This window comes from Pongo abelii, chromosome 21, assembly GCF_028885655.2.
Source record: "Pongo abelii isolate AG06213 chromosome 21, NHGRI_mPonAbe1-v2.0_pri, whole genome shotgun sequence".
NCBI classification, from domain to species: Eukaryota; Metazoa; Chordata; class Mammalia; order Primates; family Hominidae; genus Pongo; species Pongo abelii.
The window spans coordinates 46390963-46410132 of NC_072006.2; the positions used below are offsets into that span (position 1 = coordinate 46390963).

At 41.1% G+C, this 19170-nt stretch overlaps 1 protein-coding gene across 6 annotated transcripts in view; it reads right to left on the reverse strand.

Annotated features, from left to right (window-relative positions):
• The window catches only part of PTPRT (protein tyrosine phosphatase receptor type T), a 1130568-nt gene that overhangs the window by 82416 nt on the left and 1028982 nt on the right, over positions 1-19170 (reverse strand). For 3 of the 6 annotated variants that reach the window (XM_024238852.2, XM_054542313.1, XM_054542311.1), the window contains one exon: positions 6171-6361. In XM_024238852.2, the coding sequence (XP_024094620.2) occupies positions 6171-6361 (191 nt within the window). The remainder of the gene's footprint in view (positions 1-6170; positions 6362-19170) is intronic. The other 3 variants (XM_063720525.1, XM_054542310.1, XM_054542314.1) reach the window with 1 other exon arrangement.

Sequence of the window (19170 nt, forward strand, 5' to 3'; positions counted from 1 at the left end):
AATAGGAAGGGTATATGGTTCAGAATCACATGCCCTTTCATTAGCAGGAGTAGACCTGAGGGTTGGCAGAGCACGCCAGGGGATGGGTCTGTGGGGACATGCCGGGGACTCCATGGGTTTTCTTAGTGGCTCTCAGCTTTAAAAGTATATTCCCATCAACCGGAGGGCTTAGAAAACACTTAAGTATATATCCCATCCCCAGTGATTCTGAAATGTGGCTGTACACTGAAGTATACATCCCACCCCCAGTGAAACTGATCTGAAATGTGGCCTGAGCATTGGTGTTTTTTAAAACTTCCCCAGGTAATTCTAATGCGCAACCCAAATTGAAGGCCTCTGACTGAGGCTCAGATTTATCTGGCAGGTGAAGTTAATTTGCCTTGGGCCTCCTTGAGCTCCTAGGAGTCCAAGGTCCTTGACCAATTGCGGTTTTTAGAACTTGAGACATAACCATGGAAGTGGTAGCCCTGGATAGTGAGGTCCCACGCGACCATCAGTGGGAGGGAGGCCCAGCTGGCTCGGCTGATTGGTTCTTATTTAGACTCCCAGAATATCAGTGACAGAAGGGTTATTTGGATCACTTTGACAAACCCCTTTGCTCCCACTGCATAAATGTGGTAATGGAGGCCCAGAGGAGAGTGACTTGCCTAAGGTCACCTGAATACTTAATGAAGGTTATAGGACTTGATTCTAGGCTTTTTGACTCTCAATTCAAGACAGTTCATATATTATTTCAAATAATTGAACTTAAAATATATATTGAGAGACTCAAGTTTTCATGCCAATGAGAACAAGCTGATTTTATGGCTCTACATGCAGAGAAAGTGCGTAGGCTTGTCTGGGCTCTGGGCCCAGTCTCCTGGTTTGGGCAGCCCCATATTTTCCTTGAATTACTGTTCCAGCCGCCTACCTGCCTCTGTTGTCCCTGCTCTGATCTCTACAAGATCTAAAATGCAAATCTACTTTAAAAAGTCCTGCTCTCTTCGATGGCTCCAGTGGCTTCTTGATTACAATCCAAACTCATTAGCGTAACAAATACTCATCTTTTTCTTCATCCTGGCCCCTATTGACAAATTCAGCCCCATCTCCCTCCATGCTTCCTCCCAAACCGTTTCTGGTTCCCCTCACTCAACCTGCAGTGCCCACTCCTGTGCCATAGCTTATGCTAGCCGCTCTGCCTGGAATGCCCTTCCCTTCTTTAATTTGGTTCTTCCTACTTCTCAAGCTTTGGTTTAGGCTTTATGTCTTCCAGAAAGCCACTGGCTACTTACCTTTAGACTGGGTTAATGCATCCCACCCCCAAGGATTCTCATAGCTCTGAATATACCTCTATGGTGGCATTTTTTGTCTCTAAGAATAGGCTCTACGTTCCCTAGCAGGCAAGGGCTGTATTTCAGTTCCCAGAGCCTAGTACAGTGTCTGTCCCCTGGAAAATGCTCCCATATCTTAAAGTTGAAATTCTGAAAGGCCTGGTCCTAGGTCCTTGTCTCTGTCTATACTCACTTGCTTGGTGACCTCACCCAGTCTTGTGGCTTTAATTATCTATAGGCCAATAACTCTCAAAGGTTTCTCTCCAGCCCAGGCTTCTTTATCAAATTCCAGCTTCATAGATCCAACTACCTTCTTGCCACATGGAGACACTAATATGTCTAATGGACATTGCAAACTCAATTTAACATGAAACTGCTGATTGTTCCAGCTCTGCTTTACTTGAGCATCCCCATTTCCATTAGAGGCAGCTCCATCCTACCAGTGGCACAAACAACAGCCTTGGAGTTACCCTTAATTCCTTTTGTAACATATACCATGTTAGGAAATGCTGTTGGCTCCATCTTTTAAATATATTCAGAATCCAACCATGTCTCACCACCTCCTCTGCCATGCCCTGAGTCATCGTTGTCTCTCACCTGGGTTACTGCAATGTCCTCTTAACTTGCTTTCACCCTTGCCTTCCTAAGTTCCATTCTCAACACAGTAGCTACAAGGAAGTAAGGTCAGATCATTAGCACTTGTCGTCTCAAAGCTCTGCAGTGGCTTTCCATTTCAGTCAGAGTAAAAGCCAAAGTCCTTATAATGGCTTGTAATGCATAGCATGGTCAGGTCCCTCTTTATTTCTCCAGTCGAATCTCCTATTACTCTTATCCCTTGCTCACTCTGCCTCTGCCACCCTGGCCTCTTTGCAACTGCTTGTACATGCCAGATATATTACTCTCTGGATCTGGAACTCTCTTCCTCCAGATATCTTCCACCATGTCTATATTCAAGTTTCATCTTCTAATTAAGGACTACCCTTTTATCCTTTTTACTATTGGAACCTCCTCTACTTCATGTCCCTGGAGCAAATCTCCCTTCCTTGCTCTATTCTTTCTTTTTCCATGGTACTTGTGGCAGACTGTATTATTATCCAAAGATTTTCTTTTTCTTTTTCTTTTTTTTTTGGAGATGGAGTCTCACTCTGTCCCACAGGCTGGAGTATAGTGGCACGATGTCAGCTCACTGCAACCTGTGCCTCCTGGGTTCAAGTGATTCTCCTGCCTCAGCCTCCAGAGTACCTAGGGTTACAGGCACCCACCATGACGCCTGGCTAATTTTTGTATTTGTAGTAGAGAAGGGGTTTTACCATGTCAGCAAGGCTGGTCTTGAACTCTTGACCTCAGGTGATCCACCTGCCTCAGCCTCCGAAAGTGCTGGGATTTTTTTTCCCCCAATATTTCTTGCTCTGCATGCTCCTCTAGAATCTGGCAACTGCCCCTCCTCCTCATCAAGGGATAGAGTCAAATTCCCCTCTCCTAGAAAGTGGGGAGTTTTTACCTGCTTACAACCAATAGTACGTGGTAGGAATCATGCAGTGTGATACCCAAGTTTGGGTCACAAAGGTGATGCACTTTTCACCTTGTTATCTGGGGAGCTCACCTATGGACCTCTGAGCCACCATGGAAATATTGTCCAACTATCCCAAGGCTACTATGCTGTGAAGAAGCCCAGGCCACTGAAGAGGCCATGTGTAGGTCTTCCAATGGACAATCCCAGTTGAAAGCCTGCATCAGTCACTAGACATGTGAGTGAAGACATGTTCAGATGATTCCAGCCCCTAGCCTTGGAGACTTCCTAGCCAAGGCTCTGGATACTGTGTAGAAGAAACAGGTTGTCCCTGTTGTACCCTGCACAGATTCCACAGAATCAGTGAATGCAAGAGATTGGTTGTTTCATGTTGTTAAAATTTGGAGTGGTTTGTAACATAGCAAACAGTATTTCTCACTGTCTAACACACTGCATTATATAATTTGCTTATTTTTTTAAGCTTACGTTTATTTCCTATTTCCCTTCCTAGAATACAAGCTTCAGGAGGGAAAGAATCTTTGTTTCATTCACTGTTGTATCCTAAATACCTAGAATCGTCCTTGGCAATAATAAATAGTAAATATTTACTGAGCAAATTTTAAGTGATCGTTCAACTGAATTGAATTTTGTCTTCTGATGCAGCTTGCTATGGCTGAGATGTCCCTTAGATGTCAACTTGTCAAACCCACTCATTTGTATGAAAAAACTGAACAGAGCAGAGAAGTGACAGGCAATAAACAGCAGAGAGCAGGTTGGTATGAGAGTAGCATTGGAGGCTCAGGAGTCTTTTATCTGCAACAGGACACTGATTCTCCTAGCAGATCTGTGACTCCTATGCTCAGGAGGATTACCGAGATATCACAGGAGCCTTGATGATCAAAGCAATATCCAGCTGTATTCTGGGCTGGACATTGTGGGCTAGTACATTGTGAAATGACTTTTATCAGGCAATATTTTCCAATTAACCCTCAGTTAATCAGAAAATAATGTTAACTAGAAGCTAAGCTTTACAGCTTGCTGATTAATATAATTTGGACTAATTGAGGCCAAGGCTAGCCTAGTTAGATTTCTGGTTGAGATTCAAATGGTGAAATAACATGTATTGTTTGTTTTCTCATTATAAAAGCTAGAGATCACCATTTCCATGCTAGAAAGTTTGGAAAACACAAAAGGGTACAAAGAAGAAAGTTTGAAAAGCAACTCACCACACAGGGATGAATGCTTTAAAAGAAATATTAATCTAGAATGAAATGCATGAAAGTAGTCAAATACACTTGTAATTCTGTCTTCAAATTTCAGATTGCAAGTTCTTACATATGTGTTTCTCAGCATTTGGCTACTTGTCCCTTTTTTTTTTTTGGTGAGCCACATATCTCCCTTAATGATATTTGAAATTTTTAATCAAATTGTTATGACTAATGTTGAATATACCATTTTCAAACAACATAATCTTCCTGACATTTGCTCAACAAACAGGTCTGCATACACACACAGAAAGCATGCTAACATGCACCCTATGTCCCAGAGACTGGGACCATTCAACCCCCCAGGAAATGAGATCCAGGGATGGGTAGTGATGAGATCATCTTCTTCAACTCTAATTCGAATATCCTTTCAAGATTTGTAGATGAGAATATGAAAAGTGCTATTTTACTTAGACTATTTTTGAAATGAAGTGCTAGCTCTCCCAAGCTGGTAATTACTTACATCCATTGACATAAACATTTTTGTTCTTATAAATATGTCAAACATGCCCCTTGTCACCATGTTTTACACTCTCATAAAGTTTTAGGACGAGATAGATCCTGAGAGATCACCTTATCCAAATCCTTCATTCGACTAATAAAGAATTTTAAAACTCAGATAGCAAAATTCTAAAATCAAACAGCTTACTACATTGGAATCCAGCTGTCTGGACCCCCAGTTTAGCACAATTTCATGACCTCATACGACTTCAGAAATATTGCTTTGTAAGCTCTTTCTCAGAATATAGTCTGAGGGATAAACTTAGTCTGCAATATTAAGAATTCCAAATGTGTGGAGTCTGAGCCAATGAGTTTTCTACTGCACACAGCAAAACTGAATCAAGCATATCTGGGGCACACGCTGCATGTGAAGAAAAAAAAAAAGAACAAACAACAAAAAAAACACAAATACATATAACTCAGAGCATGGTACACAGAAGATACTCAAAAGATATTTTAGGAAAGAAGGAGGGAAGGGAGAGACAGGAAAGGAAAAGTGAAGAAAGAAATTCTTGTTTTCAAAGCTGGCTGCAGCTGGAGTCTAACTGCAAGCAGGAGAGTTGCAGAATTATTCTTGGAGAGTGAGTTGCTCTTTGGTTCAGAAAAACGTCTTAATGCATTTTCCTTTTATTTTATTTTGCTTTTTGTTTGTAAAACATGAGGCCTAATGGGCAGGATTTGAAACAAAAAGAGTGAGATAAAGAAAGCTAAATTGTTCTGCAAAATACAAGAACGTGGTGCCCTTTGTCTGGATGCTGAGGGGTGGGGGTGGAGGAAGTTTTGAAGACACTAAAGAAGACTTTGAGGAGAAATTAGATAGAGACCTGTCAGGAGACCAGAACCTTAAAAGTCCTTACCAGCAATGTAGATGGTTAAGGACCTTATAAGAAGAACAGCGTTGTATTGAGCTGCTGCCTGTCTTTTGCTGCAGTCCTTCTCTATTATTCCCCAAACCTCAGTAACAAACACTGCCTGCAAATCCTTTGTGTTAGAGATGCTTTGGGGAGGTGGGAAAGGGATGCCCAATGCAGGGTGAAGAGAAGGTGCAGAAAGAGGGAACTGTGGTCACTGGAGATGAAGCATTGCCTTCGGGGGATAGGAGTGAGGACCAGAATACCACAGAAGCTTGAGTATGAGACAAGAGGTGACCAAGAGCAAGCAGGCATGCTGGAAATCATTGGCAGGGGAGATGTGCTAGCTTTTCTACAGCATGTGGGATGGGAGCTTAAGCCATTCTGGCATATTGAATGGAGGTGAGACTCCAATGTGTAGAAACTTTGGAGATAATGAAACTTTGGATAATGAAAGGGGAAGGGGAGAGAAACAAGAGTGAAAAGGATGTCTTAGAATTATTTAGCACGGTGCTTCTCAAATTTAATGTGTATACAAATCACCTAGTTTCTGGTTAAAATGCAAGTTCTGATTCAGTAGGGAGGGATGGGGCCTGAGATGTTGCATTTCCTACATGCTCCCAGGTGATACTGAGGCTGCTGGCCAGGGAGCCATACTTTTTGTAGCAAGGCTTTAGTGCCCAAATAAGCCTCTGAAACTATCAGGAAGATTCCCCACAGGCTGGTCTCTTACCTCGTATTCCTCCTTGAACCCGTAGCCCTGGCCTCTCTTCATCTGCGTGATGTGCTGCAGCAAGTCAGCCACCCGGATGGCGGGCTGGAACTGGTCCCGGGGGTAGCTCATCTCCACAGGGTCACAGGTGCGGTAGGGATGAGTCTGGATCGTGAGGGTGGGCTGGGAAAGCTCCCCGCGGCTGCCATCTGCTTCGAAAAGAAGGAGACAGAACAGATCATCACCTATAGAAGCTTTGCCCTTTGTCCTCCCTGTCTCCCCCAGCTTGGCCTGAGGAGGGCAGAGGGAACCAACTTGGGACTTGGGACTCAACTGATCAGGAAACCACAAAAGGATTGGAGATACACTCCTTCCCTGGCCTGACTGTGCTGGTAGATCTAAGTATCAAACCCACAAACAAACCAATGACCACAACACATTTCAAGGGCACAGACTGATAAAGCTCCAGGTTGGTCATCATCCCGGTCTGTCTCAGTCCTTCCTTTAGCCTTGGTGGGGCAGAACCACTGAGAAGCTGGGCAGGCTATTTATTGGGAGCCCCCTCCTGTTTAGGAAGCAGAGAGGCTAGAAATAGTGCCTGATGCCTATCTGCAGGGGAGGGGAGCCTCAGGTGGCCTCAGGTACTCGAATATTGGAGTCACATGTATGCTTCTGGTCTATTGCCTGCATGGCTGTGACCTGGCTTCTCTACTATTTTTTTTTTTCCTTTGAGTTTTACCCTGGGAAGAATTGGGGCTAGTCTTGGACTGCCAGAAGCTAGCAGGGACCCTGACCCTCCCAGCTTCTCTCTCTAGTTATGAGCTCTGCCACAGTGACCACCTTCTTGCTATTGTATAGTTTCCCCATCACTTAATACTATTAATCCAGTGGCATCACTGAACCCACTTTGCAGATAGGGAAGCCTGGGCCTCTTCCTTCAGTGCTGCCAGCTACTTTCCCCAGGCCTGGATGCTATGCCTCATTGCCTTCATAAAATCTCTCCCTGATGTAAGATCTATATGCTCTCTTGATAAAAACCTTTCCATCCAATGAGTTGCTTTAACTGCCTTCTGTCAGTTAGGTCACCCTGAAAACTGATGCCTGGTCAGATTGGGTTTGAATTCTTCTGTTCCTCTTGGACCACTAGAACCAATTTCTTGCTTACCACCTCCCCGCCAGGCATACATTCTTGATCTCTCAGGGCCAGTTTACCTTTCCCAGAACCATCTAGGCTTGGTCTTCCCAACCTCCTTCCAAAGACATGGACAGTCTATGCCCCAGACCATCTTGTTTGTGGCATGCAAGAGATGAGAACTGCCAGCTGCAGCAGTTAATGTGTCTCCCCCAGATGTTTTCAGACCCTGCAAAACACCTATGCAGATACCCACTCGGCCTCTGCCATACTTATTCCCTGGGAGGTTTAGCATATATTCCAGATTTTCTGCAACTTGTCTTTTCAAAATCCATGTGCCCTTCAGCTTATTTGCCTGTCATGTTGGAATAATCCATCAGACATGGATCCTGTGTGTGAATGCACACTCTACTTCTCGGCAGCAGCATCGGAAAGCCTGTTCCTGGCAAGGAAAGATAATGGAAGGGAACACCTGACCTTCGTGCTTTCTAGGTGACCAACTTGTCCCAGTTTGACTGATAATTTTCCAGTTTTAGCATTGAAAGTCCAGCTGTTGGGTAACCTCTCAGTCATGGGAACATGGGAATGGTTGGTTACCCTAATGCTTTCACTTATATCTGTGGTTGGAGTAGGGGATAAATTTTTCACTTTGCAGCCTTCTGCCTGCCTCCACTTACCAAGGAAGGAGAGGCTACTAATCTGGCTGGTCTGACTTTGAGACACTGATTGGGTCATACCTAATTAGTAGGTGGGGTCATTGTAGACAGAGTGTGGTCTCTAAAACTTCCTAATTCAGGGTGGTAGGTAAACATCCACAAAGCAGAGACTGTCCTTTGGGGACCAGCCAAATAACCCCTGGATTGCTTACAAAAAGATTTCTAAGATTTAGATTTATGCACAAGGAAGAAGGGCCTAGGCAAGTTGTTAGCAAAACCTTCCTGACAGCACAGAAAAGAAACACTGCTTACTTTTTCTTCTGCAATTTCAGGTAATAGCTAGTACGTGTTCACTGGCATTGCTTAAATGTACCACTTGGCAAACATGGGGGCTGTTTCCTTTCTCCATCATCCCCTTGGGTTCATGAGTTCGACTTACTGAGAACCCACTCTGTGCCAAGGACTATGGTAGGCAGTGGCAATGCACACAGAAATACTGATTCCACCCTCAAGGCTTGATCGTCTAGCAAGGAAATAGACGAGAAGAATCAACTGAAGAAAAAGGACAGAGTCTGAGAGATGAAGGCACATTTAGTTAAGAACAAGGAGGTTGATAAGGAGTAAAAGCTGTGGGTAGAAATGTCAGGGGGGCAACACTGTAAGAGACAGTGCGAGGCAGATCCAGAGACTGTTAATGTGCAAGACCCTTGAAGCCAGTGTGAACCTGTTGAAGGGTTTTAGGAGGAATCTCCTTCTTTAAAGATTCACACTGTTTCTTGTAGGTGTCTCAGCTGTCATGAATAGCTGTCATCGAAGGCATCCTTCCAGCGAATATCACTCCTGTGATGTTGTGATTGGAAATGGAGAGGAGGGGAGAACTTGTGTTTGATTCATCTAGAGATGGTACAAAGCTATGGCAAGAGCCACAGAGGTATGGATCGTGAATACCTAAAGCTTGGAGTCATGCCATACTCCATGATTTCTAGGAAAGGATGAGCTGAGTCAATGCTAGGAGGCCTGTGAGTATTTCCCACCAAAGCTACCATCACACATGGGGACAGATGTCTTCAGAGACCCACAGTCTCCCAGAGGAACTTGGGGCCTGGGCTGCATGGGAGACCAGCTGCCTGGGAAAGACAGGCTTCCTAGGAATGGGAACTTGGCTTTTTATGTGTGTGAGACATGTCAAATGTTTCCAAAACCAAATAGCTGTCAATATGGATATTTTCCCTAAACACATTGCTAGACAGACTGTAAACTTCGTGTCAGCAAAACCAACACTGGAATGGAAAATAAATGCATTGAAATTTAACAACTTGTATTGCTGTAACATTTGCAATAATGTCAATGCCAGTGCTAATGATGCTATGAAGACTCAGAATCAAGGGATTTTCAAGGTTTATTAATCCAACGGGTTGAACTCCCCTTTCCAAAGTATCTTACCTCACCTATTCCCTTATTAACCTCTGATAATGCAGAAGTGATGTCTTTTATCACACTCCATTTCACCAGACGCACTATACTTAATTTTCCATCATTAGGTTTAATGAAAACCCAATTTCACAACTCACTTCTCTCAGGAACCTACAAGTAATGCTACGTTTTTATCAGGCCCAATTAAAAGACGTTATGATGTTCCTATTCAAGAGGGAGCCTTAAAACTAATGTGCGATTCTGCTGCTAATTCAACAAGGGCACTGGAATTCACATGCTGCTCATAAAATGTAACTCACACCAGCTGGCCCAGGGACAGAGCATTTTTCGTTTTTTCTCCTCACCAGCCCCTTAATTTTCATGCCATTTCAACTTCTGATTTATGGGTCTGGTATGTTTATTTATCATGCAATAATATTTTGGATTTCTTTCACACTTTTTATATAGCTGTTGCCTAACCCTGTGAATTCCCCTGCAGTAACTCTTGTCACTGCGTGCGAGGAGCTTGTGGGATGGGCAGAAGGATTTTGGTGCTGTGTATGAGATTTTGGGTTACTGTCTCATTGATTTCCTCTTTGCCGTCTCCCTGCTCTCTCCTCCTCTTCCTTGGGATCCTAGATTCATCACCGCTGCTGCCCACCCTTATCCCCTGCCCCACTGCTACCAGCCATATAGATCTCCCTCTACCTTTAGTCACATATTTCCAGTCACTTACTGGGAATTGCCACTCCAACTGGTTAAGAAATATTTAATGAGTAGCTATACTGTACAATGCACCATGTTAGATATTGTGTTCATACAGCAGGGAGGTATGTTCAGGGAAAAATAAGCAGGCCACAGCCCTTGAAGGAGGGGAGAAGAAAATATAAGGGGTGTGTGAATAAGTCTAAGATAGGAAGAGATAGGCACCTAAGAGATGGAAGAAGGATGTGCCATGGGGTTTGGCAATCTGGAAACATTCTCCAAGCTTTAGGCATTCATGATCCACCTCTGTGTCTCTTGCCACAGCTGTGTACCATCTATGTGACAGCTGTCCAGTAGAACTTTCCACAACAGTGGAAGCGTTCTACATCTATGCTCTGCAATTTGGTGGCCACTGATCACATGTGGCTACTAAGCATCTGAAATGTGGCTAATGAGACAGAGGAGCTGAATTTTAAATTTTGTTTAATTTTAATTAATTCAAATAGAAATATTTACAGGTGGCTTATGTCTACGGTATTGGGCAGTGCAGATATACAGAAAGAGATAGGGAAAGAAAGAGAGTTCTAGAGTCACACAGTGGGGCAAAGAGGTCTAGAACAGCACTGGCCAGTGGAAATCTATTGCAAGCCATGTATGTAATTTAAGATGGTCTTGTGGTGACATTAAATAAGGTGAAAAAGAACGCATGAAAGTAATTTCAGTAATACATTTTACCTAACCCCATATATCTGAAATACTATTTCAACATATAATTAGAAAAATTATTAATGCTGTATTTTTACATTCTTTATTCACACAAAAGCTCTGAAATCCAATGTGTATCTTACACTTACAGCACATTTCAATTCAGACTGGCCATATTTCCAGGATTCAACAGACACTGGTAAATGGTGGGCTACTGTGTGGGACAATGCAGGTGCACACAGACTTATCCAGAGCCAGATCAAGTTTTAAAGAGAGGTAATTTAGAGCTGGAGTAAATGCTAAATAAAAAGACACTGATCCAGTGTAAAACAGCTCTCACCCAGCACTATCCAAAAGAACCTTACACATTGACACCAATGTTCTATATTTGCACTGTTCAATATTGTAGCCACTGGCCATCTGTGGCTATTGAGCACTTTGAAATGTGCCTACTGGTGCTAAGGAAATGAATGTTTAATCTAATTTTGATTTATTTCAATTTAAATCGCCACAGGTGGCCAGTGGCTACTGTACTGAACAATGCAGATCTACACAATTACATCTTTAAAACTTTTCTTCAAATAAACTCTCAACTATTTTTTTTTTTTACTTTGCCTCATTATGAATGATAGTGCAACATAAAATCATGAATGTGATGTGCTAATTTTGTTTTAGTGCTCACTAAAATGTTTACATAACTATTTAAGAAGAAGTCTGGGCCGGGCGCGGTAGCTCATGCCTGTAATCCCAGCACTTTTTGGGAGGCCTAGGTGGGCGGATTTTCTGGGTGAGGGGTTCGAGACCAGTCTGGCCAACATGGTGAAACCTCATCTCTACTAAAAGTACAAAAAAATTAGCCGGGTGTGGTGTGCACCTGTAATCCCAGCTACTTGGGAGGCTGAGGCAGGGGAATTGCTTGAACCAGGGAGGCAGAAGTTGCAGTGAGCCAAGTTGGTGCCATTGCACTCCAGCCTGGGGTGACATAGCAAGACTCCATCTTTAAAAAAAAAAAGGCGGGGGGGGGTCTGTTCACGTTGCATGAGAGGAACTCAATCTGCACACTGAGAAATGTTGTCTGAGTCCCAGAATCAGATAGAATGGGGTTTGGATCATTCCTTGGCTAAGTGCCAAATCTTTCTGCATCTCAGTTTCTTTATAATACAGAGAAAACACATGTTGTAAGGATTCAAAGAGATAGTGCATGCTGAGTGCTCAGTACAGTGCCTGGTATCCAGGAAGCAGTAAAAAGCAGTATTTGTTCTGAAGAACAGTCAGGGGAAAATGCTTCTAGGATTCATTTACTGTTTCTCATAAAGAGATCAATCCTCCTGTTTGTGGGGAGAGTATGAATTCCTTCTTTCACAGCACTCACACCATATGGAAGGATGGTGTTAGACATTATGTAGGGATGGGGGCTATAAACGTATGCATAATGTCTTATTGGACATAGAGAATCCACACATTAGAGATGGCATCTAGAAAGTCATTTAGGGCTTCTTTTGCCTTTCCTTATCTCCTGTCTACTTTCTTTTATGACACACTCCAAAGCCATCTATTTTACTCCATTCCTGCTGCTATTGGCCTCATTCAGGTCTTCAACGACAGGACTATTCCATCAGTTTCCTAATGGCCCTTCCTGCTTTCACAGTTCCCTTTACACAGCTTTGATCAAGTCATTTTTCTTAGCAAAAGTCTTCATGGAGTCAGGACAAAATTTCTCAACTAGCTAATCAAATTCCTGTAGTTTCTTACCAGTATCAATGTATTTCTTCTATCACTATTCATCGTAGCTCCATGTGCCCTTTAGGGCAGGAGAATATGAAGAGTGATGTGTAAGTTGCTAGAGACTGCTCATTGAGAGGAGAGAGTCTGGGAGAGGAGAGAAGTTTTGAGGTGAGGAGGAGGCTGGGTCACCTGCATGGAGTGGGGATGCAACTGGAACCAACACTGTGGGGGCTGTGGCAACAGCAGGTGTCAGAGTCAAAGCACAGACTCTGAAGATAAAACACTGGATTCAAATGTGAGCTTCACAGATTTCTAGCTATAGGTCACATAAGTTACAGCTGACCCTTGAATAACATGGAGGTTAGGGGAACCAACCCCTGTGGAGTTGAAAATCCATGTATAACTTATGACGCCCCCAAAACTTAACTACTAATAGCCTACTGTTGAGCAGAAGCCTTACTGATAACATAAACAGTAGATTAACACACATGTTGTATGTTACATGTGTTATATATTGTATTCCTATAGTAAAGTAAGCTAGAGAATAGAAAATGTTATTAAGAAAATCATAAAGAAGAGAAAATATATTTACTATTTATTAAGTGGAAGTGGATCATCATACAGTTCTTCATCCTCATTGTCTACACATTGAGTAGACTGAGAAAGAGGAGGAGGAGAAGGGAGAAGAAAGGTTGGTCTTGCTGTCTCAGGAGTGACAGAGGCAGAAGAAAATCCATATATTAAGTAGACCTGTACAGTTCAAACCCATGTTGTTCAAGGGTAATCATACTTTGAGCCTAAGGTCTTTATTTGTAATTGCTGGTGGTGATAACAATGATCATGATTGACCATCATCATCTTCTTCTGAGAAGGCTGTTGCAAGGGTTAAATTGATTCCACTGAAAGAAATCTCAAGGTGGAAACTGGCTGGCAGTCAGTGCCTCCCCTCTTCTCCCTCACAAAATACTAAAAAAGCCTCAAGATAGTAAACTTATAACAGCTCTGAAATCTAAGTCTATCCACTAACCTATTGGCAGAATTTGGGAAGAAAACTTGTTTATTATTGCAGCAGCACACATCCCATGTGCAGGAAGATATATATTTCATTTTGTAAAAATTTCTCTAAAATCCCTGGAATTGTACAACATAATCTTTCAATTGATTCAACCACAGGTAGTTTCCCCTCCAACGTTGGAAGTGATTACATTTTCTTGTTGAAGCATACGATGAACAAGTTGGCTTGTGCTTAGAGTTATGTTGTAAGAATAACCTGTTCTCTGTTTCTGAATTCTAGACTTGCACTAGCATAGGTGTATGAGATTTGTGACCCCTGAGGAACAGCAGCTTCACATCCTCTTACTCCATGTAACAACAGATGGATTTACCTTTTCACGTCTTTCTTATGTCTGACCAAACACATAGTAGGGTTGAACTTGTAAAACTAATAGTAATAGAATGCCACTCCACTGTGCCATTTTCTGTGGAGCTGAAACAAACATGATACAATTGACTTTGATAGACTTTGTTACTTGGGATAAAGCAAACCCAATGGCCTGAAGAACAGAAAAGAAATGCTTCCCATTTTCTCATTTTAATTCCTGAGCTCAGAGAATCAAAGACTGTATCAACCAAATAGCAGGGTTGGGGCCTTTCCAAGCTCTTTCTCCTCCTAAACCTCCATCACTAGGGTCTTTGACATGGTAAAGACAAAAGATGGTATCTTTGTTTCTGAGATGCAGATTCAGTGTTAGGAAGAAATTGTGACGGGAACAGTCATGGGAAAATGCTTCTAGGATTCATTTACTGTTTCTGATAAAGAGATCAATCCTCCTGTTTGTGGGGAGAGTATGAATTCCTTCTTTCACAGCACTCACACCAGATGGAAGGATGGTGTTAGACACTATGCAGGGATGGGGGCTATAAACATCCATTGCTCCTCTTTCTTAAACCACTGCCAGAATTTGGGAGGAATATTGATGAATTATAGCAACATCACACATGCCATGATGGTGTGGAATAAAATGATTCCAACAATAACTAGTTGGACAGTGAGGCAACAATGAGGATCTACCTTCTCTGTTTACTGGCAAACAACAGGTCTGGAGAGACTTCTCTTCCTTTAAAGTTAAATAAACAGAAACAAGATAATATGAGGTCTTAGAAAAAAATCTACGATGTTAACAGTGAGGAAAATGACAGCCTGGATACTGTGAAAAAAAACAAAACAAAACAAAACCAGTCAATATTGACTGTTTACCCAAGAGCCATCCCCTGTCTTGTTATTTTCTGGCTAAGTTCACCATATGACTTGGTGGGGGTGGGGGCAGGGAAAGACCCTACTCCCAGAACAAGGGACAAATCCTGATGTCCCTACGCCATCAGGGTGTTCCGATCCCTTTTGCAAGTTAAATAAAAATATTTTATATGATACAGGAGGGAAGTTCTATTAGAAGGCGTCTAGGAAATGTTCTCTTATCTCTAAGAAGGACAATCCAGTGGCCCATCTCTGCCATTAGACAGTACCATGTCTGGGTGTAATGCCTGGAACTGCTAAAACAATCTTGCATCCATGAGGGGAGCTGGGCTGAGGTTGCCCTCATGCCAAGATGAGACGATGAAGGGGAGAGCTTGAAAGAATGTGGTCCTCAATGACATTCCTGGGCATCTCATTCAACCAACTCTAACACTTGACTTCCTGTTCTAGAAGATAATACATTAACTTACTGCTTAAGCCACTTTTATTCGTTTTTTTTTTTTTTTATCTGTTACTGGTATCTCAATCTAAACAACAGAAAGTAGAAATGCATTTTAGGTTCCTTGAAGTTTATTGAAAATGAAATGCAAGAAAAGATAGAAGAATAAAGGAAGTTAAAGGTGAAATAATAAGACAACAGATTTTTCCAAAAATAGATCAAGTTAAGAAGTAGCTAGAAAAAATATTTACTGGGTGAGATAAGGAACAATTGTAAAGAAACCAAAATGCAATAGCGGAATTAAAATGGGCATTGGAATCTGTAATGAGAATAAGCAACAGGCTTGTGGAGAATTAATTTGAAAAACTTGGAAATTAAAAGGCAAGGAAAGCAGAACAATACAATGTATGTTTCCTTTGTATATATCATCTGCTCATGTGTGTTCATGTGTGAAGGAAATAAAAAGACATTTTTGGAGAAAAGAAAACAAACATATAAAAGACATAATTGGTGTTACAGAAGAACAGAATAAATGGAACAGAAGCATATTATGTGTCCTTTCTTATCAGGATACAATATTAAAACAACTCCTTGGCAAAATAAAAACTTAAATCTTCACATGTAAAGAGTTCTCCACCTACAACTTAAAAATAGAGCCTATATTCTGATACAATTGTTTAAATATTATTGATGTAGAAATAGTCAGATAAACATCTAGGCTGGAAAATGGCTATGTATAAAAAATCAGAAACTACGTTAGTCAAATTTATGTAGTCAAACTACGTTAGCCCAAATTTAAATTCCAGAAAACAATGAAACAAAATATTTCAAGGAAAAATGATGTGACTAAAAAATTATATAGTAAATAGCTTTTCATTTGTGAAGCTACAGAAAGGCATTCCCTGACACATAAAGAATAAGAAGTTATGTTGGCTCTGATTCTTTTCTAGAGGGTTGGATAGCTGGGAAAGCTAGTCAAAGATGTGAGTCCAGAAATAGAGAAAAAAACATCCACAAGAATGGAAGAAGTCTTGTTATAAAAAAGCTGATTTGGTAAACACAGATATGAGTGTAAAAATCACAATAAATGTGAATCAAAACAGAATGAACTATAAGTAATGCTTAAAGAGAAATCAGATTTAAAAATCTAATATAAAAATTCTTGGCTAAAATTTCCAATTGTATCAACAAAAACCAGGAAGTGGGTGACTGATACATCACTAGGAATAAAAGTATATTATCTTCTTCACCTTTCATAATGGATAGTCAACGTGTACTATTTCAATCTTGACACCCTTAATTGAAGAACACAATTTTAAGCAAATATGTGTGTACTGTAGAGGTGTGCATGTGTGTGTGTGTGTGTGTTTAAGGCATCAACTACTAGCATAACAAGAAGAATGAACAGGATTCAAACAGAGATAAAAAACAAAACAAAGAAAACCCTGACTTCTAGTACAGGTGCATCTGGCCTCCAAATTTTGTTACTTGTTTGATAGAAGCACCTGCCAACATAGACATCAACATAAAAAAACTGTGTAATACCACTGAAAACTACACTGTCCTGACAAGCAAATGAGAAATCATCCTGTAGAGGTATTTTCATAATCCAAGGCACATTAATTCCCACAGAACAAAACCACCTCCTCTAAAGATGAACTCATACTAAAAAATAAATTATAAAGAATGACAAGAGCCTTGTAAGGAAGCTTATCCCCATAGGAGAGAGTCAGAAGTCATGATACACAGAAAAATACACCTCTCAAGAATTGAAAATAATAAAACAATCAAGGAGACTATTAAGTAAATACATTTAGATTGATTAAAGAGAAAAAAGAAGGAATATGAACCATTGCAATAATGCACACATGACAGAAAAAGGATAGGTGGGTTTGAAAAATACACATTCAACTTCTTGAGATAAAAAAACATAGTCATTGAAAATAGAAAGAAAGTAAATACGTATATAAGAACAGACATGGAACATAATACAAGTTAAAGATACAGCAGAGGAGCTGAAAAAAACAGCAAAAACTGGCTCTTTCCTTTGAAAACACCAACAAATTAGACAAACCTCTGCCAAAAAATGATTAAGGAAAAAGGACACAAATAAGCCACTTCACAGTTGTTAGAGATTGATAGAACATTTTTAGCCCAGACTTAAACTGGAGAATGATTAATGACCAGAGAAGCCCTGAGACACATCTCAAGACTCTGATGGACACGGTCAGGGTCAGCTGGTAAACACCAGCCTGTCATCCGGGTGCTAGCTTTTTAAAAAAGAAGTCATATTTTGAGATCATTACAGATTCACATGCAATTGTAAGAAATAACACAAATGGGTCTTAAATACCCTTCACCCAGTTTTCCCCAATGTTAACACTTGTGTAACTATAGTACAATATTATAACCAGAAAATTGACATATATTTTACTGATCTTATTCAGATTTCATTAGTTTTACATGCGCTTGTGTGTATGTTTAATTTATGCAATTTTATCACATGTGTAGACCTGTGTGACCACCATCACAGTCAAGATGCAGAAATGGTTACATCACAAGGACCTCTCATGCAATGGAACACTAGCGTTGAGTTTCTTGTTTCTACACTGAGACCTGGTTACTAGATTCTGGGAGACTGCAGCAATAATGAAAAGAATCATCTCTCGGTGAAATGCCAAACTCTGCTAGGGATCGACAAACTGGGATCCCATCTTTCCTGATGCTCCTTTAATCCAGGCTTCCACAGGACCACAACATGTGGCTGGTCATACATGCTGTGCACTGTTCAATTTTAGAGGGTGCCATTCCTTTGACGGCCCTGCTCTTGTGATCTACAAGAGCCATCGATCTTGACTTGTTCCAGTGACTAGCGGTTGTTATTTTCATTTTGAGTAAATCGAGTGGAAAGCTTCACCCATCTGGTCTACAGAGGAAGCAATAAGCAAAGCACCAGTCTATGGACTTAGTTCCCTAAGAGCTTAGGCAGAGTTAGGAAAGGAGACCTCTGTTCAGAGATTCTTCTATGTGTCTGGAGTGAACTGGGCCACAATAAAGGGTTTTGTGCATGTCATGTGTGTGGGGAGTGTGTGTATCCTGGCAAGCATGTGAGTTTTCCCTTACCTCTTCTCCAACCAGATATAAATGGCTTTTTATCTGTTTTAGAAAAAAACATCTAGGTATAATTTTGTTCAAAAAAGGGTTTCACTATTTTTTTAAAAAAAACTTTCAAAATAATTTTTTTCTTTTTGTCAAAATTCTATCAAAATCAGTGAGGAAACAGGCAGCAAAAATGCTGATACCAGTGTTCCACAGCATAGGTTGTATAAACAATACATTTGAAAAAAAAAAAAAATGAAAAGTCGTTGAGTTTTCCAGAGCAACAGATGTTTAGTAGTGATAGGGATTCTCTGTGGCTGGCCTTAACCACTCAGTGATCAAACTAGGAAGTGAGGGAATAAAGCTGAGGGGTGTGCATGGGATCCTGGAAGTATTTTGTTGCACCACAAAGAAGAAGGGATATAATTATGGACTTTTAAGTCTTTTTTTTTTTTCTTTTATTATTATTATTATTATTATTATTATTATTATTATTATACTTTAGGTTTTATGGTACATGTGCGCAATGTGCAGGTAAGTTACATATGTATACATGTGCCATGCTGGTGCGCTGCACCCACCAACTCGTCATCTAGCATTAGGTATATCTCCCAGTGCTATCCCTCCCCCCTCCCCCCACCCCACAACAGTCCCCGAAGTGTGATGTTCCCCTTCCTGTGTCCATGTGTTCTCATTGTTCAATTCCCACCTATGAGTGAGAATATGCGGTGTTTGGTTTTTTGTTCTTGTGATAGTTTACTGAGAATGAGGATTTCCAATTTCATCCATGTCCCTACAAAGGACATGAACTCATCATTTTTTATGGCTGCATAGTATTCCATGGTGTATATGTGCCACATTTTCTTAATCCAGTCTATCATTGTTGGACATTT